The sequence below is a fragment of the Hevea brasiliensis genome, chromosome 9, assembly GCF_030052815.1.
Source record: "Hevea brasiliensis isolate MT/VB/25A 57/8 chromosome 9, ASM3005281v1, whole genome shotgun sequence".
Taxonomy (NCBI): Eukaryota; Viridiplantae; Streptophyta; class Magnoliopsida; order Malpighiales; family Euphorbiaceae; genus Hevea; species Hevea brasiliensis.
In genome coordinates, this window is record NC_079501.1 from 29490751 (window position 1) to 29518670 (window position 27920).

The window sequence follows — 27920 nt, forward strand, 5'->3', positions numbered from 1 at the left end:
CCTAGCGCGTTACTTTTTGCCACGTGTAGGTTCTGGAGAGACAGACAGAGAGCCTAGCAGACCACAGACTGGGTGAGGTCACAGATCTGCCTAGAGTCAGAGTCACCCCTCATCTACAGTGCATCAGTGATAGGACCTTTAGGTCCCTTTTGAAATTATGTTTTTGCATTTTGTAATAGGTAGTAGTTTGTGATTTGTAAATTATGAACTCATGTAAATAGTAAATTTATGTAATCATATGTTGATGTACATATTTTGAAGAATTTTGTTAATTAATATAATTTGAGAATATCTTCATGAAATTTTAGTTGATTTTGAATTTGAATGAAATTGTGGATTAATGTTGAGAACTTGAAATGATTGTTAATGTTGAGACCATGTTGATGGTTATTGGAGTTTGAGAATGATTGGAAATGATTATTGGAAGTATTTTTCATAGGTTTCGAAGAACTATTTTCTCCATTTTTAGCAGGTACTCTGCCGGATTTTCTATAAAATTTTTAGAACTTCAAATAAATTATAATTTCAATAAATGACTTAAATGAATTATATGTCATAAATTGTACTTCATAACTATGAAAAAAATAAATTAGGAAGAAAAAAAATGATTGAATTAAAATAGGGTGTTCCGGTACACTGCGTGGCATATCTTGCTCGGCTACACTGTAGACGGGTAAGGGGTGTCACAATATTCAAAACCTTACCATATGGCACATTTGTGGCAAAATAATAAGAATCAAATTATCAAAACACTCTCGGTCTCTCTTTCATAATGATTAAGAGTATTGTAGATATTAAGAAATTACAGTAAAACATATATTAAGTATAATATATTGATTAATAAGCACGTATAAATAAGAGATCTCATGTAAAGGTGATAATGCAGTGTAAGAAAAATGGAAGCTTGAAATTTGATTCTTCAATCTATCAAAGTAGGGATAATAAGACTTGAGAGTGGACCATAGAGCTGGTTAGCTGGAAGGGTTCTTTTCTCTATAACTATTCTTCTTCTTCTTCTTCGACAAAATAAGAGTATCTTTTGCTTCTCTTATTGTTACTAATTAACTTAGCTTTTAAGTTATAAGGGTTTGATGGCCTGATAAGGCTTTAAAAGCTAGGCTATTGCTGTTAAAACATTAAAGCTTTATCTAGCTTTTCAGTTACAAGGAATCGTCCGTGTATTAACACGCAGCTATTAATAATTTTAATTTATACAATATTTTTTTAAATTTTAATATATAAAAATAATATAATAGTTTAAATTTTTATTAATTATTTAAAATATTCAACATTAAAAAATTATTGCCACGTATGGTATATTTATAATTAATGTTTTCACATACTTAAAAATAATTATTGTTCATAAATTAAGAAAATGCACATATTTATCTAACTGCCATGTTATTCGCTTTATTTCTTAAAATTTTCTTTTGTTTTATGAAAGAAGATAAAGTGATATATAAAATTTATTAAATTAGTTTGATTAATCTTATGTGGAAATAATTAAATACTTTGAAAATTTAAAAGGGGAAAAAATATTACAAACATTAATTTATAACTAAAATAAAGATAATTTACCCAAAATGTTTTACAGTCATTATCTACATTAAATTTTATAGGAAGAAATCAGCCACTACAACAATTACAAATTTAAGTAAAGTTCATAAAATGAAAATAAAGAGAATTCATGATCCTTATTTTGCCATAAAATAAGGAAAATAAGCAAATTTGAATAGGAGGAGATAGAGATGGCTATTGATAGCACAGGAGAGTATCCCATATTTTAGTAAACTATCACTTGTTAGCAAGGCAGATTTTGGAACCCTAAGAACCGATTCTCTTTTCCTAAGATTACGGGTTGTGCTCAAGACTCTTCTGCGCCAATCTCATTTCCAATTTCGAATATACTTTTACTTCTCAGCAGCAAAAAAAAAAAAAAAAACAAAATAGACTATGAATACGAATATGTATCAAATTATATAGTATAAAGTATACTCATCCTCGTGCATCAGGGAAAAGAGAGACAGTGAGAGAATTGCTCAAATAGAATTTTTATTTTTTGATATTGGAAATCATGAATTGAATCTAAAATTTCAAACTCACATGGAAATAATTAAATACTTTAGGAATTTAAAAGGAAGAAAAAAGGTTACAAACATTAATTATAAGCATTTTAATTGCTTTTATATGAAAATAATATTAAATACAGAGTTTAAAAAGAGAAGAACAAAAAGGGTACAAACATTGAATTATAATTACGGGATTGCAGTGGAGGCATATCAAAAGCTAAAATGGAAATGGATGAGTAATTTGAAGAGTTCAAGTAATAAATAAATCAATTATAATTAAAAGTCACTTGTTTTCTTAATTAAAAATTAAAAATTACTAAATAGGAGTGAGAAAATTGCTACTACGGGATTGCAATGTTTGTATATCAAAAGCTAAAATGGGAATGGATGAGTAATTTGAGGAGTTGTAAAGTAATAAATAATTTAATTTTAATTAAAAATCACTTATTTCTCTTAATTAAAAGTTGCTAAATAGTAGGAATGGCAACGGGACGGGTCAGGGGCGGGGATCGCTCCTCCTGTCCTCGCTCCACAAGAGTTTGGGGTCAGGGTAGGGCATTCCCCGCCGAGGCATGGAGAAGGTCAGGTTTCCCCATGGGGAATTTTTTTTTTAATTTAATTTATTAATATATAATATAAATTTATTTATTAAAAAATAAAATATAATTTTTAAATATATAAATATATAAAATAAATTATTTTTTAATAAAAAAATAATAATATATTACTGTGCAGTGGGGGCTGGGTTACGGGGCTGGTCTGAGAAAATTAATTGGGTTTGGGACGGATCAGGTCAGGTTCAGGAACTTTTGGCATCCCTACTAAATAAGGATGAGAAAATTGCTCATATTCTTTGGTTTTTTATGAAAATTGAAAAATATATAATTTAGAGAAATTACTAAATAGAAAAGAGAAAATTACATATGTCTTTCATTTTTATATATTTATATAAATATAGATTTGGGCTGACCTCCTAATTTAGGAGGCAATATGAAAATATGAGGTGTGCATAAACACATACACACATATATATGGCATTCTACATAAAGAGTTTGTGTTGCTTTATAATTAGTAATTATTATCTTTTTATATTAAATTTAATTCTCTTTTATTTTTATTTTAAATATTATTATTATTATTGTTATTATTATTATTATTATTATTATTATTATGACTTAAATGATTTTTTTTTTTTAACAATTGATTGTCATGACTAAGTTTTTTTTATTAAATTTGTTATTTAAAATTATTATATTACTTTTTAAAAAAAATATAAAAAATTAATAGGTTAAAAATTATTATAATGGCTAATTTGATAGAATAAATTTAAATCTTTATGTGTATTATTTATTTTATTCAAAATTTTTAATTTTGAATAATTTAATTATAAATTTTTTTTTTCAAAGGAAAGAACACACGCATTCGAGTATAATAACCTTCAAAATTAAACACATTTTATTTAAAACCTATATTCTAATTTAGATATTTTGATTTTTATCACTGGATAGCTAGTAGACATACCCTATAACATCTTTTAATAAATTTAATCCACTCGTTACTTAACAATTCTTAAAACCATAATCCACTACGTTTACTAATTCCAAACATTAACACCCTGGAGCTAAAAGCAGTTCTGCAACTTGTCTCCACCCATATGTTGTCCACTTGTAACCCACTATATGTTTGGTATTTGGTAAATATGGTGGGTAGGGTTATCAAGCATAGTTAAGTGTGATGTTAGTTAAATTTATTAAAAAATTTATATGGTATGTCCACCTAAGTGATAAAAGTTAAAATCCTTAATTAAATTATCTGTTTTGAATAAAATTTTTTCAATTTTAAAAGTTGTAATTAAATTGTTTAAAATTAAAAATTTTAAATAAAATGAAGAATATAAATAAAAAATTTAAATTTATTCTACCAATTGGCCTATTATAATTTACCCGTTAACTTCTTCAAATTTTATATTGTCCTCTGAATGTAATTACACCTAATCTCAAAGCTTGGATTTTATTGTCCAAAAATAAAACATTTGGCTATAACGAAGAAATAGCATAAACTTAACTTTTCGGTCCAAGTAGCCTAAAATAAATCACCAATAGTTATTACAAGAATAAAAGTTAACTTAATCAATCATAATCATTTACACTTTTTTTATTTATCGATAGATATAACACATATACACATGAATTAGTAACAGGAATAGATCGTACTTTTTTTTGTTATCTCAGATGGATTCAAGAAACAATACGTATAGGCGAACCCACATATAAAATAAATTAAATCCACATATTTATATTTTAAATTCATAATAAATTAGATTTAGGAAAATAGAATTTTTTTTTTTCCAAAATTGGCTTTGGCTTTGGCTTTGGTATTAATTCTTGTATCTGTTCTACTGAAGGAATAGAAAGCCTTTTTATTAAAATTCAAGCAAAGATTTGGTCATAGTATCTCAATTGTTAAAAGTCTAGCTAGTTTTCCAATTTCAACATTCCAATAGGATATTTGGTAACCATTCTCTAGTTGTCTAGGATTCATGGGCTTAAAGGTTGTCCTAGCAATTTTGTTTTAAGGTGTCTATCATGGAGCTTTAATGGAGTTGGAGACAGATTATCATCAAGAGAAGAGGATTTGGAATTGGAGAAGGAGCTTAAACGTTTTACTAAGCCAGCAGTGAAACATTCTTAAATATATAAGACTTGCAATAACAACCAAATAAGCAATTCCCATTCTCACATTATAAATTTGACTCTAAATCTTGATAAAAAAAAAAAAAAAAGGCTAATAATAGGACAAAGCTAATGGAAACTGGTACCTTGAAACTTCTCATGGTGACGATAACAATCCGGAGAAAATTTTCGCACAATTAGCATATTGAGCACGCTACAAAGAACGGGGACGGGAAGTATGTAGCCCTCCGGTCTAAGGGTGAGCAAATTTCGATTTAAATTGAAAAATCGAATCGAATCGAGTCAATTCAATTTAATCGGTTTGATTTTAAAATTTATTCTGTTTGGTTTGATTTTATTTTATAAAAATTTCGATTATTTTAGTTTGGTTCAATTTTAAAGAGAAAAAAATCAGTTAAATCGAACTGACCTGAATAGTAATTTTATATATTTAAATCAAACTGAATCAATTTTTGAATTGATTTAATTTTATGGGGAATTTATGAATTATATTTAATTATATAAATATAAATTGTTTAATTTCATTGGTTAATATTTATTAGGTTGAAACCAAAGTTAAAATTAGACCAAATAACTTGAAAATCAAGTCTAAATTAAAAAATCAATCGAAAATCAAAATCTATTGGTTTGAACCGAACCGAATCGAAATAGAGAGATTCGATTCGATTTTTCATCAATTTCGATTCAATTTAGTTCAATTTCTAAAATAAGTAATTCGATTTTTATAATTTAATTCGATTCAGTTTGATTTGAACCGAATACTCACCCCTACTCCAGTCAAGACATTCCAAGCTCTCAAATGGGCAATGGTCATATTCCGACTAAGCTAATCCCAAGCATCGAATATGAGGCATTTTGTGCAAGACTTACTTATGTGGATCGACTTCACTTATATAGTTTTCAATTTTTATAATAATTTTATAATATGTTATGCATGACTTTTATTATAAAATCAATATAAAAAAATTTAATAAAATTTAAGGGAAACTTAATGAAAATAAAAAATTGAAATAAATATTAATGAAATATCAAATATTTTCATTAAAAACTAAATTTTAAATAATAAAATAATAAATGTGACAACTCCAATTTAAATAGTAAAAGGCATTCGCAATTTCTGTCAAAATTTTCAGACCCTTTCTCATGAAACTTTTAAGTCATATGTCTTCTAAATAAATTCTTAAACTTAAGACGCCGAAGAGCACCAAGATTCATACAAGGCAGAAGCCAGCTTATGGGAACCTCAAAACAAAGAACCCAGAAACAATCAGTGAACCAAGCCCAGATATCAATAGAATTTTTTTTTCCAAGTCTTTTAATATCAATAGATAATTTTACAAGTCAAGCAGATATTCTTAATTTCTTATTAGTAATCCGAATTTTGACTTGTGTGAAATCAATCCTTGTTCAAAGCTACCATTAATCGTCATTGCCTTACTTGAATATATATATACAATTATTCTTACCAAATGCACATTACAATAATTTCTTCTAATAATGAAATTGATTTTTATCCATATTACTATTTATTTTTATATAAATTTTAATTTATATAAAAAAAAAATACAAGAGAATGCCTATTGTGGGCTACAGCCAAGATAATGAAGAGACTAACACACCCTTTAATTTAATCATTTTATAAATTAAGTAAAAGAAAATGGCAATTTCATTCAAAATTATATCTCATATTCGTAGCAGCAGCATGGCTTTGAAGTTGAAACCTTCTTAATATCAAATTATATTTTATTAAATGTACTAAATTAATATTTCTTTTATATCCATAAACAATGATAAAAAATCCATGCCATAATATTTTTTTTTAGAACAGATGACAATTAACCAAGAAATCATCTGCATGTCTTATCTATACGATAATAAAAGTCTTTTTTTTTTTTTTTTATCCATAGTTTCGTAAATTTCATTGCTTACAAACAGCAGGCCTCAGGCCTAAAACTCTACAATCCAATACAGAAAACAATTTACAACTGCTCCTCTCCCTTCTTCTAACAATGGAAAAAACAACAACTGATGAATCAGCATAGTTTCAGGAATCAAGCTTTAGATCGATTAGCAGCAGCAGCATTTCGTCTTGCACAGCATCCCACAAAATAAATCATTGACTGGCAGTTGCAGCAACATAGAGGGAAAGAAAAAAAAAAGAAATTAAAAAAAAAAAAAAAAGAAAAAAGGTCAAGACAATGCAAAGATATATACATGGAACAGAAATATGAATATCAGAATCATTGTCAAGGTTTATTTACCCACCCCCATTTTTTAGTTTTTTTTTTTTTTTTAAATTCACATATTTGGAATGAAAAAAAATTCAGTTCTTTTTAACTTAAAAAAATTTCATTTTTAAAGAAATAGAAAAAATTTCATTTTTAAAGAAATAGAAATTAAACATGATTTTGTGAGAATTCAATTGAATTCTTTCCTTGCAAATGATTTATTACAAACAATAATCAATGTTAATATTTGATGAGAAGAATAAATCTTAGTTCAATCCAATACACAAAATGAAAGCCTTTTTTAACTTTCACAATAACACAGAAGTAAACTGAATGTTGACATATTTGATGAGAAGTACTGACTTACCAAGACAACAAATAAAATCACATTAAAGATTGCAACCACTCTCCACTCAGTTTTCATGTACTGTGCAACTCCAGCTCTGAAAGCATGATTGAAGAGAAGCAAGTAGGAAGGATTTTATAAAGAAAAGAACATAGAAAATAGATGCATTTAAAGGTGATCCTTACTTGCAGGAATCACAATTATAGCATTTGGTAGCCCGAGAATTTTTGTAAAGTTTACAGTCCTTGTCAGAGCTGATTGGGTGGAAGCTCAAATCATAATATGAAGCATTGACAGCAGGATAACCACATCTATGAAGCAAGTTGCAGACAAAGTAACACCATAATTCTCAAGTTTATCAGTAATGTTTTCACTATAAGATATAAATTCAAATATTTATAGGCATGTGATCATAACTTCAAAACATGAAAACTTAATACAGTTTAATAACATCAAACAAAGGAGTAAGAGAACATGTTATCTCATCAATTTTTACATAATGAGTTAATAAACTCATTTGAATATTTGTCGAGGGAAAAAAAAGGTACTTAAAGCTACTTACTTGGATGGTGGTCGGCAGCAACCAGCTTCAATAGGGGTCAGCTTTGCTGACTTATACTGCTTAAGAGTCTGCAATCAACGAGTGAAAACAGCTAGATTTATGTTGAGATTTGAGAATTTGGAAATCAAAGAATTGTCATCATTTGAAGCCAAGTGATGAACCTTATATTTCTTGGATAGATTATTGCAGTCATCAGATTTCACAAGACAACTCTTCAATTGCTTCCAATTTTGGGTATCGTTCAGCTAAAGTGAAGACCAAAAATAAACACAATTGCAAGTAAATTTTTAATTTATACTACTGAGTGCACCAAAAGTAGACAAGCATCATCATACACAGTTGATATGGTAATATCTTTACCTGTTTAAGAAACCATGAGCTGAAATCCTGAAGTTCATACTCCTTATACCTGGTCAGACAAGAATATATCAGTAGCTGCTATCAATACCAATTTGAGCATATCAAGTATTCCATGAAAGTTGAACTGTTTTACAAACCAAGGGAAAAGGATTGCAGAAGAGGGAGAAGGGGAAGTGAGAGAGACAGAGAGGATTGGAAGATAGGACAAAAAATTATTTTTTTCCCATATGCTTGATTTCTGAGGATTTAACCCAAAATCGTTTAGAGTGGAGAAAGCGAATCCATATAACCGACCCCAAATCTTTGGGATAAAGGCTTAGTTGAGTTGAGTTGAGTTGTATGCTTGATTTCAGTTTTACCCCTTGTTGCTTGCCGTTGGATTCTGGGAAAAGAAAAATGAGAGACAAGCACAGATGATTGTTTTGAAAATTGCATGTTTTCTTACCTCAAACCAGGGACACTATGACCAGATCCATTATTTGTTACAATAAACCTACAAGAAAGTCAAAGCAATAGCAAATATGCTTATTATAAATTCCAAAGAGAAAGAAACACAAAATATGATAAGAAATGCAGGCCTCCATGTGATATGCATAAAATATTGCAACATGAAAACTCTATAGAAATTTTTCAACTGCTCTTTAAGAGGTTTCAAAAGTCAAAAGCAAGTGAAAACCATACATCAATTTATTTATTATTGGTTAAAGAAGTTAGAACAACACTTTGCTCTTGCTATGTTGGAATATAGCCACCAGCCCTACCTTGTTTTTTTCACTATTTTCCTTTTGATGGTCATTGTTCAAATATTGACAATTGAAATTATGGTGATGGAGATATACAAGCCAAAAGCAGAGAAAAATGAACTACTGTTCACCACAGAAAAAACGAATATTTATTTGGTATAACCGTTATACATACAACGGTTTAATTATATTCATTGATCATAGTGAGACTCACGTGGGACCCACTACAATCAACAGTTAAAATGAAACTATTGTACATACATCGGTTTCATTGTATAATTTTTCCAGAAAAACACCCTAATCTAAGAGAAAGACATAACTAATTCCTTAATCTACAACTAGTAGCCAGATTACAAATTCAATCAAAATTATTTCAAAAAGGTCCAGATGAAAGATATTTCCTTTATCTCGTTCTCCTTATATCATCTATCATGTCTCTAAATATAATTTCTTTAATTCCTAAAGCATTCTAAGTTCTAACTGCAAATTTCACATTTCATTTTACTGATTAAACTTCTTCATGTAATGCTATCCTGACAAACATAACTAAGCATTTCCCCTAGAGACACTGTTTATACTCAATTAAAAAACCAAGACATTTTAATAAATTGTATCTGTGAAAATGAGCATGCATAAGTCAATCCGAGGACTCCAAACTTTTACTTTAGAAGTAATAAACATCTGCTAATCAAAAGAATCTCCTTCTTTTAACAAAGCACCCACAATACAGGTATCATTGATTCTTCTACTAAATCCAATATGAATTTCTGAATGTGCCATCAATGCCCATAATGTCAAGCTAATCATCATAAATTTGAGATTTATTCTTTTTGTTGACCTGAAGGATATTAATACTTTCGAAGGAATGAGTAAGATGCAGTTAAGCTGCAGTACCTTCAAAGTAGCATAATATAAAAGGAGCTTAAAACAAATAGCAGATTAGTTCTATCAAGAGGCAGAATTCATAGAGTCAGCCCAACAAGTCAGAAATCTATTGGTTTAAACTGAAGCATTCCTAAGTGACAGGAAAATATATTGGAAATCATCCTCAAAAAGGTGAGGAAAGATGGAAAAAAGATCACGAGAAAAGTCCTGGTTTGATTGAGCAAAGAACAGGATTAATAAATAAATCAACATATAAACTAGGTAAAATGAAAACAATGTATTTATAGAAAAATGATCAAGATTCGAGTGATATACAAAAGAAAGCATATCACAGTGAGAAAGTTGATCCATCTATTAACAAGCCTATCATAGCCACTACCCAAAATACTTACGCCAATACTGTGAAAACCAGAATAGCCACCAAAATGACGCACAGCAAAATCAGATACTGTAAGCAACCAGTCAAGGCATGTCCATTGAATATTAGAAATAATAAATTATTGAAGAATTTGAAAAGATTGTGGATAACGTATATATCAAAAGTTCATTGAGCAAGGATACAATCCACAACAATATGGAGTTGTTCTTCAGCGCACCCAAGAAGCCAATTATTGATCTAAAATTCAAGGAAAAGGCTGTAACCATTTCCAGAAATAACAGGAAAAGTACAAAGATAAATGGCAAAAGAATGCATCAATGTGCAATAAAAGAGAAAGCAAAGCTTACATTACAAATATGAAAGCCCCAAGGCCTAGCACAGGGAGAGTGAGAAACCTTCGGCAGCTGTCATGATGTGTGCTCATCCATACTCCAAAAATTATGACAGCTATAGCTAAAAGCTAAACAATAAAAGGAAACAAGCATAAACTCATAAACACAATGTTATATAATGAAGACAACATTTTTACTTCTATAACTTTTAAATTTAGCGAAGCACCAAAAATTTTTGGCAGACCCATACATTCAGGTAACTTGAAATACAAAATTTACTGGATTGTCAAATATACGTAGAGCATTAGACTACAAACTAATTACTAATACAAGGAAGCCCAAACAGGAGAAAGCACCCAAATTTAAAACAAGATAGCAGAAAGGATTAAAAGCAAAATCAAACAAATAAGACAGCAAAAAGAAGCAAACTTCAATTTAAGAGCTTTTGGAAAATGAAGCACGAGCACTCAAAGGAAAAGATAAGAACCCATTAAAAATTGACAACATCAATAGACAAGCAAGAAATATAGGAAAGCCAATCAATTAAGATTGCAGAATAGAATCTACCTGAAAAGCACAGAATCAAGAACAAAAAGATACATCTGATCACAAAGTTAAAAAAGCATACCATGGTGAGAAAGTTGATCCATCTGATGACAAAGTTGCTGGCGCCTACACCCATTTTCCCTTTCCTATTTTAGCTCTCTCTCTCTCTCTCTCTCTCTCTCTCTCTCTCTCTCTCTATGCGAGCTTCCACTTGAAGCAAGAAAGAAAGAGGGAGAGAGATGTCAGAAGTTAAAGATTTGTAGTTCCTTGTGAGGTAGCTCTTGGAAGTGGCACACTGGCACTCACACTACAAGCAAGTAAAGAGGAAGGCGTGGGCTTGTCAGGGAATAAAGGAGAATGAGTGCGAGGGTATTTTGGTCCAAAAAAAGACAGTTGCACATGGTTCTTGCTTGCCAATTGGTTTAATCGCAGGACACGACACCTATTTAACTGAAAGCTGCAAATCTTTAACACAATCTAATTTCGTTTCCTCTTCTCTCTGCTTGGAGTGGACAGTGTAGCTCATGTGATATTCTTATCTCATTTTTTATTACAAAAAAGTTTTTTAAATATTTTTTATTATTATTCAAAGGCGGAGTCAACTCAACCCCACTGACACAAAAACAGCAGGTAACTAGCAATCAACCTTGGCTGGGACAAACCCTCAGCGTCAAAACGTAAGAGCTTCAAAGCCTGGGAAGGATGAGCTCAGTTAGCGAGACCATCAGCCACCGTGTTACCTTTGCTTCCCTATAGACATTCTAGGGGCCCCGTCGTCTGTCTTTAATTTGATGGAGGCTTCCAAGCAACACAAATCAACCTCTTGCTTAGCAAAGCGTCCCCAGGCAAGAGAGCCAGCCTGACAGATAGCAGCCATCAGTCAATGGCCGATCATAATTAACAATATTATATTTCTGGCTCCACAAAGAAACTTATAGTGATTCAATTTTTGGTTGGATGTTATTGTTGCCATAAATTGGTAAAACAGTCGAAAATTGCGTGGCCAGTGCAAATTTAGCTTGGAATCTCTATTTTCCTTTATTTACTATTTTTATAAAAATTTAATATTGAAAATTTATTATCTAATCTTACAAAAAATAAATCTCTAAAAATGCTAATAGGATCCTTTTGCAAAATTACTAATTTTTTTTTATTTTTTAATGTCTCGACATCATTTTAGCAGAGCTCTCCATTACATTTTTTTTTTTGAGAAATCATGTGTATTCTATCAATAATCATAAGAAACCTACGTACATCTTCCTATATAAAATATAGAAATAAAATCCATAGTATTGAAAAAAACAGATTTGAATTTATTTCGCTGAAAAGTAAAAATTTTTAGGTTAATTTCTCCAAATAAAAATTCTAGCTAGACCTCGCCAGTTTCGGTCCGATTTTCATAGAAATCGGTGATTCTTGGCTTTGGCAAGGTTGAAACGAAATCAGCCCTTGAGTAATCAGTTCAAATTGGTTTCGATTCATTTATGGTTACAAGCCGATTCCGAACCAGTTTTAAAACGGTTATAATTTTGGTTGTAAATTTTTATTGTTATGATTTCGGTTGAACATCAGTCTGATCCAACTCAAAATGATTTTGATTTCAATTCCAATTTTGATTTAAATATATATAAGCTTATTAACTTAAAAAATTCAAAAAAAAATTGTATTGCCTATTTGAAAATGGTACAAGAATTAAAAATAATCGTAATCATTTATATAAGCTATGAAAAATGTTACAAAATAGAATTTTAAAAATTTCAAATCGAACTTAAAAATTTAAAATATACTAATTAATTTCAAAAATTCATAAAAATTATTATGTACCTTATTTAAGACTAATCCAAGAATTAAAGATGCTCAAAACTATCTATATAATCTAGGCAAAACATTAAAAAGGGAAAAAGAATTTTAAACTTTCAAATTAAACCTCAAACTCTAAAATATGCTAATTAACTTAAAAAAATTAATGTGTCAGAATCATCTATATTATATATAAAAATGTTAAAAATTAAATTGGACAGTTCTTATTCGAAATCATCGATTCCATTTCTGGCTCAAGAAAGTGGAAATCATAACTGCCCCACCTCCCCTTGGGTCCTGGTCTGGTTCAAGGACCAGAACCATTGACCTGGTCTGGTCTAGTCCAGTTCACGGCTCGAAATGGACCGTGGCCAAGCCTAACTCTAGCTAATGGGATGTTTGAGGGTATAGTAGGCAAAACCTAATGTCCCCATTAAAAAATAAATCCCTGGATCAGGTTAAACCAACTTCTGGCACTCAGATGAAGAGCGAGAGATAGCAAAGATCTTTCAACAAATTTTAACTAATATGGCATAAGGATGACTATTAGAAATGAATAACCTAATCTTGTCTTTAATATAATGGAAAAAGGCATAATTGTAAGTATTTTAAGTAATGATGGGTGAGAATTTTAGAAGCTGCTTCAACCAGTAAAGAAACAAGAAGCAGTAGGCACAACCGCCAAAGACTTAAGGGTCTTCACCATTGATGCCATACCATAACTTCCGCCGAGTATTTTGCCCTACACAGATGTTGTAAGTGTCAAGTTAAACCTTACTTCAGTTCAAGGCTGTTGAATCTGACCAGTAAGTATAATACTGCTGCATGATAGCAACCCTTCTAATGCAAAACAAAATCATTAGCACTGAAATCGCTCATCTCTTGATACATAATTAATCCCTTCAATAGTTCTTCCTACCAAAATTTTCTGTGCAATAATGGGGAATGTTAGGTTAAAAGAAGAAAAGACTAGAGCTACAGATTCCACCGAACTATCTAACAATGTAACCAGAGAACAGGAGTGGGGAAGGGGGAGGGAGCGCACGTGTGGGTGGGGTGGGGGTTGGGGAAGGGAGAAGAGAATGGAAGCAAAACTACAAAAGTGATACAACATGAATTGAAATTTCTGTACTGTAACACCAATACACCCTGTAATTTAAACGACTCTTGTATCATCAACTCCTTTCCAATATACTAAAAAAACTGAAAAGTATCACCTTTGCCCTTCCCCATCCATGCTGATCAATGCAAGGAGATCCTGTTTTTAATCCAGAATAAACAACAGTGCAACGACTCAAACCTGCTGTACAAATTTAGCAATGTGGTGCGCCATCCAAGTGAGCTGAATAGGACATTTGAAATTTATGAACCAGCAAGCAATTACTCATTCCACTCTGTTAGTGCATGATAAAATTGTAGATTTCATTTCCTCTTTACCCAATAATGATTCTACTATCACCTGCTTCAAATAAAGGATATATCATTATTATCTAGATTCTTTAAGCAGTTAAAGAACATAAACATGACAGTTAGTTCAGCTATGAAATGTCCTTTTCTCTCATTTCGTGCATGCAAACCTCAGCCCTTCAGTTTTACCACCTATAGCATATTAAATTCTTTTCTGTTCTCATCAACTCCAATATATAAGAATCTTCTCAAGGAACTGAATACAATCTTTTTGTGCACTAGACCTTTTTTCTCTGAGGGAAAAGCAAAAGCATTATATGACTCTTTAACGAGTTCTATGTGCTACTTCTTATGAGGTGAAAGTCAAGGTCTTAGACATAACAATATAAGAAGTGCAGAATTTAGAATAGTTTTAATATTGAAGAGAAATTAGAGATAATTCATATCATTACATGAGGCCTAAATACTTCCAACTATTTATCATCTTCGAATGAAGGGGAATAGTAATGAGAGCCTAAGTAATCCAGTTATGCAGATGCTGCAGACTAGCAATGAAACTTTTACCTCTTGTACTTTGTTTCCAGATCGAGCAAGCAACTTATCTTGGTCCTCGAACATGGATGCCATATATACCTGTAGTAGAAGACAGATAAAGATTATTCAATATTCAAACTGAGACATAAAGCAATATTTGGTAGAGATTCTAGAGAACTTAAAAACAAGTGCAGATCATTGTGATCCAGATGGAAACGAAAAATTGCCACTTCTTTCATAGTTTATACAAAGCCATATGAAAAGAGAGTATAGTTATTAATATTCATAAAACAAAGAAAGAATGATGAAGGGATTCACTTGAATAGTTAAAACAAAACTTGACTAAAAACAAAACATTTGGATTCCCAGAATGGATTTCAAAAAAAAAAAAAGAAGAAGAAGAAGAAAGAAAGTAAGAAAGAAAAAAAAAGGAACGAACTTTGTTTGTTAAGCAAGAGATCAAAGGGTGAGGGAAGGGGAGAACACCACTAGTTGCTAAGAAGCAACATTTTTGTAGCCTGTGCTTTATGTATGGTCACAGCCCATCAGCAAATAGGAACCTAAACTTGTCCATGAGTAAATTTCAACAATTAGCAGAACCCCATGTACCAGTACAGCAGTGCTTGACAAGTAAACTTCAAGCACAATATGGCCAAATAGATCTTAAATAAATAATTCTACTTACCTCTTCATCGACCATTCTTCATTGCATTAAAGCTAGTTACCTGAAATGTTGGAGCTAAACCCAGACTCAAGAAAAAACGGCCTTTAGTTACAGACTGGATCCCTTCAATTTGCTGCAGTTCTTTAATCAGTGATTCTACATTGGCCCACTGTTGGCATTACAAATCAGAGTGTCAGGACAATGTCGCTACACATTTAGAGAACCAAGGAAAGAAACTGAGCAACTAATTGTAGATATTTCCTTCAATGGAAACAAACATTGGGGGAAGTCCCCAAAATACTAACTACTATAATAGGCATACGAATAACAGAATCACATTGCGTGGGCATTATCACCACATGATTGTAGGGTACATTAGCTTTGTCAATAAGACCAACACAACAAACCATATCCAAATTATGGTATAAATAGCACTAACTGAATTGGAGAAGATATAACATCATTCAGTTGATTCATTAAACTGGAATTAATTTATTCACCCTTCTTTGCATAAATAAAATTTACTAGGAAAATCACATTCCAAACTTTTTAACATTTTTGGTTGGAACCCTTTTTTTCTCCAGCTTCTTTTTAATTCAGGAATCACGTTAATGCAATGACTCTTCTCTTTGAGAAAAACAAGAATCCACATTGAGAATTGAAATTTGAATATTCAGGGATTTTTGTTTTACATATGTTCTACTTGAGTGTCAAAATGAAATTCCTTCATTAAAAAAAAAAGGCACATAGCCTTTTACGTGGCAGAAATAAAATAGCAAGAGAACTAAAACAAACCTCAGAATCTGCCTCTGCTGCTTGTAATCTCCCATCAAATGAATCACGATCTCCAACCACAGATTCCAAGGCCTCAATCAGCTGATCAGGTTACCATGTGAAAATGAAAGAAACAAATTTAAAAAAATGTAATAAAAAATGCATGGATTAAATGTAACAAAAAAAAAAGCTTAGATTATAAATTCTGATATTGGATAAACTAAGACTAGTTACCGTGATCTCTTTTAACGATAAGAAAATACGTTCCAATGTGAAATCCAATTGGTGAACTTTTGCCTCCACAATCTGAGACCAAAAAAGGTTGCCTTAAAAATTCAAACAGAATGAAAGAATAGGAAGCTAAAGAATAATCAACAACATACAAAGTATTTTATAGGGTTAGGCTACAGGTAAAGCACATAAAACAAATAGAAAATACGAAGAAGATGAACTAATAGCAAAAAGAACTAGAGCTTTCACAGGCCAGACTCGTCCAATTTATTACTCTGTGCTTATGAAAATATTACAGGTTAAAGTAAACAAAAATATACATTTCCGCAATTAAATGAAAAGTAGATTGATATACCTTACCAAGTTTAAAATGTGATGCAGGGTCCAAGGTTGCATTCCATGACACCTCTGTCTGGTGAATTAAGGCCGGTACACCTTCAACCTACAGCAGTTCATTTAGGTTAGGATTCATTTAAAATAATAATAATAATAATAATAATAATAATAATAATAATAATAATGAGCTTCGGATTCTTAATTAGTTATTACTACATTTTAGGGAGTTGTAATTGAAAATGGCAGTAAGCATGGTGTTTAAATGATAAACCAGCAAATCAAGTAACTTCCTTGAAAATTATTCAAATCTCCTTCTTATGCAACCATTAAAGTACCCAAATATTGCTAAGAACCATCCTTCTAAGAACATGATTAGCAATAATCTTTAATTTCTCATCAACTAAAACAAAATTATTTAGCTCCACAAAAATTCCAAAATATGCTATCTTCTTGATGCAGCATTTCACAACATCTCCGATTTGAAGTTTAGCCTGCAATTAGAAATGGCATACGAGCTTGAAGACATGGAATTTACTTGATCAAGCTTTTGGATAATATAAAATGAGGATACTTAAACAGTATCCTGAATTCATTCAGGACCAAGACCAACACGCATCTCTGATTCATTTGAAATAAGTAATGTCAACTGAAAATTCTATACAGGGGCATCACGAATATTAAACAATTAACTAGCAGATATAACTGTCACTGTAGAACTATGCTAAATGTTTCCAAGAATGTAAAATTTGCACATAGAAGTACCAAAAGACATAGATTGACCATCAACAATTATTGCCTCTAGTTATGTTTCCTCACCATGAGATTTCTCGTTTCCTCAATTGCCTCTTCCTTCTCTTTTGGCCTCAAAGAAACTATAAGTTTCCCCAATTTTTGGTCAGCCATTACCATATTCACCTTAATTCTCTGCAAATAAGGAGTCTATCAGAATTCAAAAGAGAAGTACCTAAAATTCAAACATCAAACCAGTTTCTCCAAACCTGACCAACAAATAAGGACAAGAACTTGAGTTTCTCTTCATCATAAATCCTAAGAAGATCTTCCAATTTCATATCTAGTGTAGCTTCTCATCCAATTTTTTGACTAATTTCTGAACCCACTCTTGAATCAAGAGAAAAGTTCTTGTCTAAGACATCGTAACTACTGTAATTCGTAAATTTTGCTCATACATTGACGGGTCTAACCCTTTCTGCTTCAACCAAGACTCAAATGCTAAGAATTTCCATTTTGCAGCAAGATTACAATATGGCAAAAGTCCTATCAATGAGCCAAAAGATACCTGTAAAATGATTGCACCAAACTTAGAAAATTACATGAACTTGTTGCACACAAATACAGTAAAATAGGAGAAAATGCAGTGCATGTTACAGTGCATTTGACCATTTCTTTGCACTGTACTTACAACAAAGCCTCTAGTACTGGAGCTGACTAACTCTACCTCTCCCCTATTTCCTGTCCTAAGCAGATCTTCTGCTCTGGACCAATCTGCATCCTACAAGTTCATAAAATTCCTGGAGTTATGGCATAACATTTAACAATTAAACGTTCTAGAAGGTCTCAAAAGATTAAAATCTAACATCTAAAGGCGATGTACGAGGGAAATTCAAAAGCTCATCAACATTTCTGTGACTTTCTGGATTCAAAACAGCTGTCTCTTCTCTACTAGAGGTTGATTTTTCTTTCACAGATTGGTCTAACCTATGACAAAGCAGCATGTTAAAAGATACGTAAATGTTTTGACAAGGAAGAGGAGATATAAACTTCAACAATCTTACCTCTTTGGCTTCCCTTGCAGTGTAGCTTCTACTGAGATCTTGACAGTGGTATCAACTGAATTTCCATAAGATGGCACATCTGTGGCAGTTTCCGCCATACTTGACACAATATCGCTCCTCGCAAGAGGCTGCATTCCTTAAAAATCCAGCAGAAAATCATCTTTCTACCATTCCAATTAAAAGGCATTTTATCTTGCTTAGGAGGCAAAAGCTAGCTTCTTATAAGCATAGACCCTAGGTTTGAATCTTCCAAGGTAATAATAATAATAATAATAAAAGTAAGGTTGCATCTAATAGAAACTTGAACTTATATAATAGAGAGTCTAATCATCATTAGATTAAATATATATATATCAAGATTCATGAAGAATCAATTAAAACATGCACATAATTGAAATAATGAGTGCATGAATCTCAGTATAAAAATATAATTTAAGGACAATTAGGCTTCTTCTATATAAGGTAAAGCTTATAGTAGCCACGTCCTAAGAGTAAAACGCACCATAATCAAACACACACAAGTGGCAATTCCAAATAATAAAGGGTCTTGACAAAGCAATATAGTTCATTACCTAATCTGGAGTCATCTTCTAGACCTTGCTCCTTTGCCACCGAATCACCCCCAGTTTCTGAAGATTGTTGACCATCACTCGTTGTATTTTCATGCTTTTCTAACAGCGCAAAACCACTATAGTTATTGTCATCCTCTTCCTTCCACATTCCTGATCCAGTTGCATCCTTGTTGAATTTAGTCTCTGCATTATCCAGAGATTCTTGCTTTTTATCAACAGTCAATGGTTCCGGCTTTCTCAACAGAGTCATATCACTAAACTTCTCCTTGGCTTGATCGTTCCTCATTTTCAACGTCAAATTTGGTTTAATCCTCACTTTAGACCCTGAAGTAGGCTTATCTTCCGCATCATCCTCAATAAACATAGCTGGCTTTCTTAAGATAACATTAGGAACACTCCGCTTGGTATTATCTATAGCTTTTCCAACTGGTTGGCTTGGCTTCTTTATCACCGGTGCTACTGGATTATAATCAGCTTGAAATCTAAATCCTTTTTTACGAACAGGGCGGACCAAATTCAAACCATCCAATGAATTCGATGGTCTCTCATCCTCGGATGCATCAAAAGGAAGCTCCTTTATTTCCACTATTTTACCCCTGTTCTTGTAAAATGATTTCTCAACTTCGAGATAAGAGGCATCCTGGCTTGCCTTTCTAGCCATTATCTAGCAACCAAAGTATATAACCATAAAATCAAACTCGCTAAAACAACACCATTAGCTCTTAAAAACTAGAACTTTACAGCAGTAAGTTTCAAAAATACTAATTTTCATGAAAAAACTTGAAAATTTATAACAGCAAGTCAGAAAATATCAATTTTCATGAATACCCAATACAGGATTCATGGAGAAACATTCAAATACACAGAAAGAGAGAGGGAGGGACCTTGGCAAGGGTCTTCACCAAGCATGCGGCGGAACTTGAGCTCCATTGGGTCCCACTGGTCAAGATTAGGCTCTTCTTCTTTTCCTGCCAAAACAACAAATTTACTCTTTCTAAGGAACCAAACTTCTCTTCTTCTACCTGTTATACCCCTTACTCTAGTTGACACCAAAGGAAAGAGAGATTTATTGGTAGAAAAGGACGAGCAAGGAGTGGCATTGGTGGCAGTGACGGTAGCGAGAGTGAGACCATCCATTTCTGGAAATTAAGGAGTAATCTCATTAAGGGGGTTTGTCTCTCTCTTGATGCTTACGTGGCATTTAATTGTTTGCTTAAAATAAAAGACTTTAGCTTCACATCCTCTCAAAATGAGCCACGTCGACACTGGGATATACTTGATTCAGGAATGAACGAGCATCACCATGAGGTTTTCTATTCCTGTGGAATGTGGAGACAAAGGTTGTCGTTTTGCAGAATGGCAGATAGTTCTTTAGAATTTGTTGAGAAATATATTTTGATCATTAATTTTGATATATAAAATTCATAATCATTAATAATTATACTAAAATCGTTCTATAGTCATTGTGTTTTCAAATTTTTTTTTTTAATGTAATTCGCGTAAAAAATGTACTTATTGCTCATATCTCAGGTGCCTTGAATAATTATTCTTTGTTGTTTAGTGTGGGTGTGTATGTGTTGAGTGTGCAGGATCCCGAGCCATGGATGTAAAATATAATCTAACGAGAGACAATAGCAGAATGAGCTAAACTCATAATCTATTAATTCAACAATGCAAAATCATAATGGATAACACAGTTGACGCTGCAAATAAATGGTACCGGCCAATCCCCTATACATTTGGATCAACAAGACTGCCATTTGGAAAAATTCCTACCCATGAGAGAATTCTGTACTTCATTTTCCTTCATCTTGCCCCTGATAATAAAAAGAGACAACCAAACTTCCCCATTGGTTTTGAAACTGTAAACAACTTCCAAACCCCACTCAAACGAAAATGTTCATTGAACAGGGACAACATTGAGGACTAATCATGTACTTTCTCATGGATTATGATTGCTCTTGTGCAAGGACTGCCTCGGAGTTAGCTTCTGTTTCTACTTCAGTATCTGGTTCTGATACCACTGTAACTTTGGATTCTTCTGCTTCAGGTGCATTTGCATCATTTCTCTTTACTGAGGCACCCTTTTTGAGATGATTGTAGCAGCCTTTCTCCTTGAACAACTGAGCAAAATGGGGCTTACAGTAAAGAATGCCTTCAATAGCAGCATAGGATGAGGGTGTAAGGTAGCAACCCCCATGAGAGCACCTGAAGCATGTCTTGTGATAGGATTCTCCCTCCACACTCACCTGTTAAAAAAAAAAAAAAAAAAAGCCACCTTACATCTTTAATTTCTTGTCTACTTTTATCATATTTACCACCTCAGATAAAAATTGGGAAATAGAGAAAGGGTTCGGATTATGGTTATAGACCTTCTCCAAAGGGTATGCTGTTTTGTTGCAGCGTGCACACTTGTCTTGGGTGCCACAGAACATGGAGGAAAGCTTGCCAGGAGCCCTTGCCTGCAGAGAGGAGAAAATATGCATCAATTGTGAGGAACGTTATGGACATTTCCATAACAAAGAAAAATAAGGTATATGAAAAGAATCTCCATACCAGTCCATTTTTCTTGTCTCCAGCTGAATAGCCATGATTGAAGGAACTTAATTATTTACAAATTAAAGTAAAAAAAGGAAGACAAAAAAAATTAAAGAAAGGAGAAGGTGGTCTAATTACATGTTGGGAATTTCTTAGAAAAACTGCCAGTCTCCCTGAAGAGTTGATCAAAGTGAGGTTTGCAGTACAAGACTCCATCCATTGAGGAATAGCTGCTCATCTGCAACACAGTTGTAGACACTAGAATATCAGAATTCATGGAGGATTTTGGTCCTTATACCATTAAATTACAGTCAAAGGATAATTATAATTATAAAAAGGAAAAATAAATAATGGCATAAAAGATTACCAGAAGAAGTCCATTGCAGTGACTGCACTTGAAGCATGTCTTATGATAAGAAATTCCATCAGCTGTGATCATTTCAATGAAATGAACAGTCTTATCGCAAGCCTTGCATTTCTCCGTGGTTCCACTGAACACCATTATTACCTGTGTTCTTTTTGGATCTTAAGAGAACTAGAAATTAAGGCTTGTAAAGGGGATTTCTTCAACAACAAAGAATGAAAGTTCAAGTCTATCTCAGAATGTTGAGATCGAATGAACTTTCAAGAATTTGTTGTTCTTCTTAATTGTGATTTTCATCAGCAGCTTAAAGGTCACTATATATGGTGGAATGCATGGTTCAGGAGAATTCACCACATTTGTTGTTATTTGAGGCACAAGATTAAAATAGTGTTCTAAGAATAGGGTTCATACTCACTACACAGGTGTGGATTAAATTCTTGACTATCAAGGACAGTCCTGAAAAATTGGATCAATTTACAACTAATTTCCCTTTTTTTTGTGAGGACTAATTTCTTTTTATTAATTGTGTAGTAGTTAAATTTTTTATGTTCACACTTCTCCTTAAAGGGTGGCAATAGAGATTGAAGTTTATTTTTGAAAATGAAAATATTAATTTAATTTTATTTATTTATTTAATTGATGAAAATGAAAATATAATATAGGCAGGGAAGATTCTATAATTTTTTTTTTTCAAATTAGTGATCACTTTTAATTAGAGTTGAAAGGTAGCTTTTAAATTTTAAAAATTTCTTTTTATAACACATCTCTTTTCATAAAATACGTATTAATAAATTTTATTTTTATTCATGATATTAATTTTTTAATTTTATTAAATTAAAATTTTATTAATTACTTCCCAATTATAGCATACACATAATTATAAAGGTACAACTTAAAATTTTAATTATATTTTATTTTTAGTAAATAAATTTATATTATATAATAATAAATTAAAATAAAAATAAAAATAAAAATAAAATCTAATTTTATTAATTAGTTCCCAATTATAGCATACACATAATTATAAAGGTACAACTTAAAATTTTAAAAAACTTTTATAAGCTTACAATTTATATATAAATATAATTATCAAAATAAAAAAAAATTCATCAAATTTTTCATTTATCGATGTTAGATATCACAATTTAATAAAAATCGTATAAATGAAATTATAAATTTTAATTATAAAATAAAATAAAATAAAAAGATAATAATAATAATAATAAATCATGGATGTAAAAGAAAATTAAATATTGATATATTGAATTTTTAAATTTTTAAAGTGTATATATAAATATAAATAATTATAATTTATTATTTTAAAGGATTAAAATTTATTTAATTGAGAATTTGAGTCACGAAACAAATTAAGATTTTTTATAACAATTGAATTTAAATATTAAAAAAAATTGAATTGGACTAAATGCACCTTTGGACATCATTGTTGCTTTTTTATTTAGAAATAGTCAAATCTCAAATGCCAAAGAAGGCGGGAGGGAGAGAATTTCAAGAAGACAATTGCGATAGAGGGACGAAGGGGGGAGGCCTATTGAGATACAATGGTGAGGACTGAGGATTCGCCATCACTTGAAAGGAAGAGAGATGACCATAAAAAAAAAAAAAGGAAAATGGGGAATCAAAGATGTCAAACAATGGATAAAAGAATAATATACACTAAACAATAAAAGAGAGGCGGGAATAAGAAGAAAGATGGCATCTGCTAGATTCGATTGGAGATTAGGGATAACAAAAGTTTTTGACCGATCCATCTCATTTTGAATTTAATCAATTTTTTTTATTTTCATTCCGATCTCGATTTATACAGGGTGAAAATGAGATGACTTTATCCATACCTCGAAATTTCGTAACCCACTTTATATATTAATATATAATTATTTTTTATTAAAAAATAATTTATTTTTACATATGTATATATTTAAATATTATAATTTTAATAAAATATATAAATATATTATTAAAATAATATGTAAAACTTGTATTTCTAATTGTATTTTATTTTTAATAAATAAATTTATATTATATAATGATAATTTAAAATAAAAAAATAAAAATAAAATCTAAGTGCGAAAACCCGTCCCACCTCGTGTCAAGGGTTAGGAAGTTAGGGTAAAATGATGTGTAACATAACCTCTTTAAGGGGCAAAAGAGACAATTTGTATTTTATTTTTATTTATGTAATTTTAGGAGTGTGATCACTCAAGCATATTGATGTATCTCCTACCACACCTCATTATGTTCCAAATGCTCTTTAGGGGGGAATGACTGGTTGGCCTTAGATGGGCAACTGGCCTAGCTAGTCACTTTGCTTGTCGTGTCTCATTGTGTGCTCCTTATAAGTTTTCTCCCTGCCTATAATGGACTGTTTGTAATTATGTTCTATAAATGAATGAAGTAGCCTTTTCATAAAATGCTTGTGCCTTTCTTTGTTGTGCCTTTCATGCTTATGTTGCTTGCTTATGTGTTGCCCCATTTATATGAAATGCTTGTGATACCTCCCAAATTAGCCTAACTTGGCCTAATGCTAATCATGTCTTTGATTTCTCGCAGTTTGTTGTGAGATTCTTGTTGGCTGACTTGTCTTGAAGAGTTCAAGCCAAGTGCCACACGGTCCCAACTAAGTGTTGAAGCTAGGCCCGTGACAGTTGGTATCAAAGCAGCGATTGATCCGTGAGCTGAATCGAGGATGACTAACCCTGCCAATCAACTTGATGCCCTTGAGAGAAGGGTTGATGACGCTTTTGCTCTCATTGATAATTGTCCCACATACGAGGCATTAACAAAAGAACTTGAAGTTGTCCGCCTCTTTCTTGAGCAACGAAATAAGCACGTTGAGGTGCTAGAAGAGAAAGTTGAGCAACTTGTGGCTGTGGTAGCCAAATTGATTGGGGGTGAGGATGAGCCAATAGAGCTTGAGGCCGCTCAAAATTCCCTACCAACAAATATTATCCTATTGAGGGATATTGAGAGTAGAGTGCTCGCATTAGAGGCAGAGGCCTCTCAAGCAGGGGATTGTGCAGAAAGTTTAAAAGCCCTCACCATCGCCCATGATTCCTTGGTGGGTAGTGTGAATGACATGAAAGAAGATGTCGTCAAAATGGCAAAGACACTTCAAGGAGAAGTCCAAGTGTTGCAGGGACAGGTGAACTTGCTCTTGAAAGCGGCAAGCAATACGAATGGGGGAGCCTTTGACATGGGAAAAGCCAAAATCCCGGAGCCTAAGTCTTCGGAGGTGCCCGTGATGCCAGGGAGGTAGATAATTTCATCTTTGACATGGATTTATACTTCACTACTACCAAAAATGACTCTGATGCAGTAAATTAAAGATTGTGCTGATGTATTTGGCCAATGATGCAAAACTATGGTGGAGAACCAAGGTGAAACAATCTATTTCTGGCCAATGATCCATTGTCACATGGGATGATTTCAAGAAGGCACTAAAGGCTCAATTTTATCCTGAGAATGTGGCCTATAATGCACGGTGCAAGCTAGCAGAGTTACAGCACACAGGCTCTATCCGAGAATATGGAAGAAGCTTTACGGCACTCATGCTTGACATTAAAGATATGTCTGAAGCTGACAGATTGTTCAACTTCCAAAAGGGTCTCAAGCCATGGGCCAGAAATGAACTGGTCAGATGGGAAGTAAAGAAACTTAGTACTGCCTTGGCTGCAACCGAAAGTCTCAATGATTATACAAGCAATACCTCAAAGAGAAAGTTTAACTCCCTGCTAGGTTCGGAAAATCGCCCAAACAAATGGGGTCGAAATTCGAGTGGGGGAGTGGATCGGAGCAACTCCACCTTTGGAGGGACTGAGAGAACTTGGAACTCGGGGCCTAACGCCAACAAACCTATGAGCCAAAATAGGGAGCAGGGTAACTCAAGACAGGGGTCAGCACACATGTCCACTGATAAGACCAACTCCTTTAAGACTAATCCGTTGAAATGCTTTATCTGTGATGGGCCACATCGGGCTAGAGAATGTCTAACCAAGAGTGCTTTAAGTGCCTTAAAGGCCATCTTTGAGGAAGAAAAGAAGCCCGAAGAAGTAGAAGAAGAAGAAGAAGAAGAAGATAGGGAATCGAATGATCGTGATGCCTCAGGAATGGGTGCCCTACGAATTCTTGGAGCTTTGGAAAAACAGAAACCAATAGCTACTACTGAGAGGGGATTGATGTATGTGGACTTACTCATCAATGGGAAAAATGCTAGAGCTTTGGTAGACACAAGTGCCACTGATAATTTTGTAGCTGACACATTTTGTTACCCGGTTTAAGCTAACTGTGCAAGCAGATGCAGGAAAGATAAAGGCAGTGAATTCTCAAGCCTTGAACACCGTAGGAGTTGCTCGTGGGGTGTCCTGTCAGATGGGACCTTAGAAAGGCGAAATAGATTTTACAGTGACTCCCCTTGATGACTTTGATGTAGTAATCGGAATGAAATTTTTGAAGAGAGCTCGAGCAATCTCAGTCCCTGCTGCAAATTTTATCTTATTAATGGGAGACAAGCCATGTACCATTCCCACAAGTTTTAGCCCAATCAGTGAAAAGAAGTTGTTATCGGCCCTCCAGTTTAAGAAAGGTGTCAAGCATAGGGAGCCGTCATATTTGGTAGTTCCCATTGTCAAAGAAGGTGGAAAGGCACCCCCATTCCCTCCACAAATTCAAGATGAGATGGCTAAGTTTCAAGATATAATGCCCGAGCAGTTACTTGCAGTCTTGTCACCCCGACGTGGTATAGATCATGAGATCGAGCTATTGCCAGGAACCAAACCTCCTGTAAGAGCCCCTTATAGAATGGCCCCACCGAAATTGGCAGAATTAAGGAAGCAGTTGGACGAATTATTGGAAGCAGGATTTATTTGACCAGTGAAAGCTCCATTTGGTGCTCCAGTCCTTTTCCAAAAGAAGCAAGATGGTAGCTTGAGACTTTATGTGGATTATCGGGCTCTTAATAAAGTCACAATACGAAACAAGTACCCCCTTCCCTTGATTGTGGACTTATTCGACCAGTTGGGGCAAGCTAAATTTTTCACCAAGTTAAATCTTCGATCAGGATATCATCAAGTTTGTATCCAAGAAGGAGATGAACCGAAAACTACTTGTGTAACATGGTATGGTGCCTTTGAATTTCTTGTAATGCCCTTTGGACTAACCAATGCTCCTGCCACTTTCTGCACTCTAATGAATTGGGTTTTTCATGACTACCTTGACAAATTTGTGGTGGTATACCTCGATGATATTGTGGTGTATAGCTCCACCTTACAAGAGCATAAAGAACATCGCCTTGTTTTTGAAAAATTGAGGGAGAACAAGCTTTTTCTGAAGAAGGAGAAATGTGATTTTGCTCAAACCAGGATTAAGTTTCTGGGCCATGTGATCGAACAAGGGAGAATTCGGATGGACCAAGCCAAGATAAAGGCAATTCAGGATTGGCCGGTACCCAAGGGTCTTACAGAATTGAGATCATTCTTGGGATTAGCAAACTACTACCGACGATTCATGCAAGGCTATTAACAAAAGATCTACCCCCTCACAGAGTTGTTAAGGAAGGAAAATAAATGGCAGTGGACTGTAGACTGTCAAGCAGCATTTGAAAAACTGAAGCACATGATAATAGCAGAACCAGTGTTAGCTCTCCCGGATATGGCAAAACCTTTTGAGGTACACACCGATGCTTCAGACTTAGGGCTGGGAGGAGTTTTGATGCAAGAAGGCCATCCAATTGCTTTTCAAAGTCGAAAAC

General features: G+C 32.9%; 2 protein-coding genes and 1 pseudogene across 2 annotated transcripts; all 3 read right to left on the reverse strand.

Annotated features, from left to right (window-relative positions):
* Positions 1-6597: 6597 nt before the first annotated feature.
* LOC110662293 (tetraspanin-10) lies at positions 6598-11644 on the reverse strand. Its single transcript, XM_058153655.1, has 11 exons — positions 11226-11644; positions 10613-10725; positions 10448-10502; positions 10279-10334; positions 8704-8751; positions 8259-8307; positions 8060-8143; positions 7899-7966; positions 7522-7647; positions 7358-7433; positions 6598-6882 (listed from the first exon to the last, which is right to left on the reverse strand). Exons 1-11 carry the CDS (start codon positions 11277-11279, stop codon positions 6814-6816), a joined length of 798 nt encoding a protein of 265 aa, XP_058009638.1. The 5' UTR covers positions 11280-11644; the 3' UTR covers positions 6598-6813.
* Positions 11645-14026: 2382 nt separating this feature from the next.
* On the reverse strand, positions 14027-20394 carry LOC110662294 (uncharacterized; annotated as a pseudogene).
* A 500-nt stretch (positions 20395-20894) lies between these two features.
* LOC110662267 (LIM domain-containing protein PLIM2b-like) lies at positions 20895-22493 on the reverse strand. The gene is made up of 5 exons (XM_021821198.2): positions 22160-22493; positions 21931-22030; positions 21811-21833; positions 21627-21716; positions 20895-21503 (listed from the first exon to the last, which is right to left on the reverse strand). Exons 1-5 carry the CDS (start codon positions 22292-22294, stop codon positions 21204-21206), a joined length of 648 nt encoding a protein of 215 aa, XP_021676890.2. The 5' UTR covers positions 22295-22493; the 3' UTR covers positions 20895-21203.
* Positions 22494-27920: the final 5427 nt, after the last annotated feature.

Excerpts from the sequence above, each read along its gene's own strand:
- LOC110662293 (XM_058153655.1), bottom strand. The coding sequence starts at position 11,279 with ATGGGTGTAGGCGCCAGCAACTTTGTCATCAGATGGATCAACTTTCTC. Across the intron at positions 8,308-8,703 it reads CATAGTGTCCCTGGTTTGAG|GTATAAGGAGTATGAACTTC; the intron begins GTAAGAAAACAT and ends TTGTCTGACCAG. Across the intron at positions 6,883-7,357 it reads TGATTTTATTTGTTGTCTTG|TCAATGATTTATTTTGTGGG; the intron begins GTAAGTCAGTAC and ends TGCAACTGCCAG.
- LOC110662267 (XM_021821198.2), bottom strand. The coding sequence starts at position 22,294 with ATGGTGTTCAGTGGAACCACGGAGAAATGCAAGGCTTGCGATAAGACT. Across the intron at positions 21,717-21,810 it reads GAGACAAGAAAAATGGACTG|GCAAGGGCTCCTGGCAAGCT; the intron begins GTATGGAGATTC and ends TCCTCTCTGCAG. Across the intron at positions 21,504-21,626 it reads CAGCATACCCTTTGGAGAAG|GTGAGTGTGGAGGGAGAATC; the intron begins GTCTATAACCAT and ends TTTTTTTAACAG.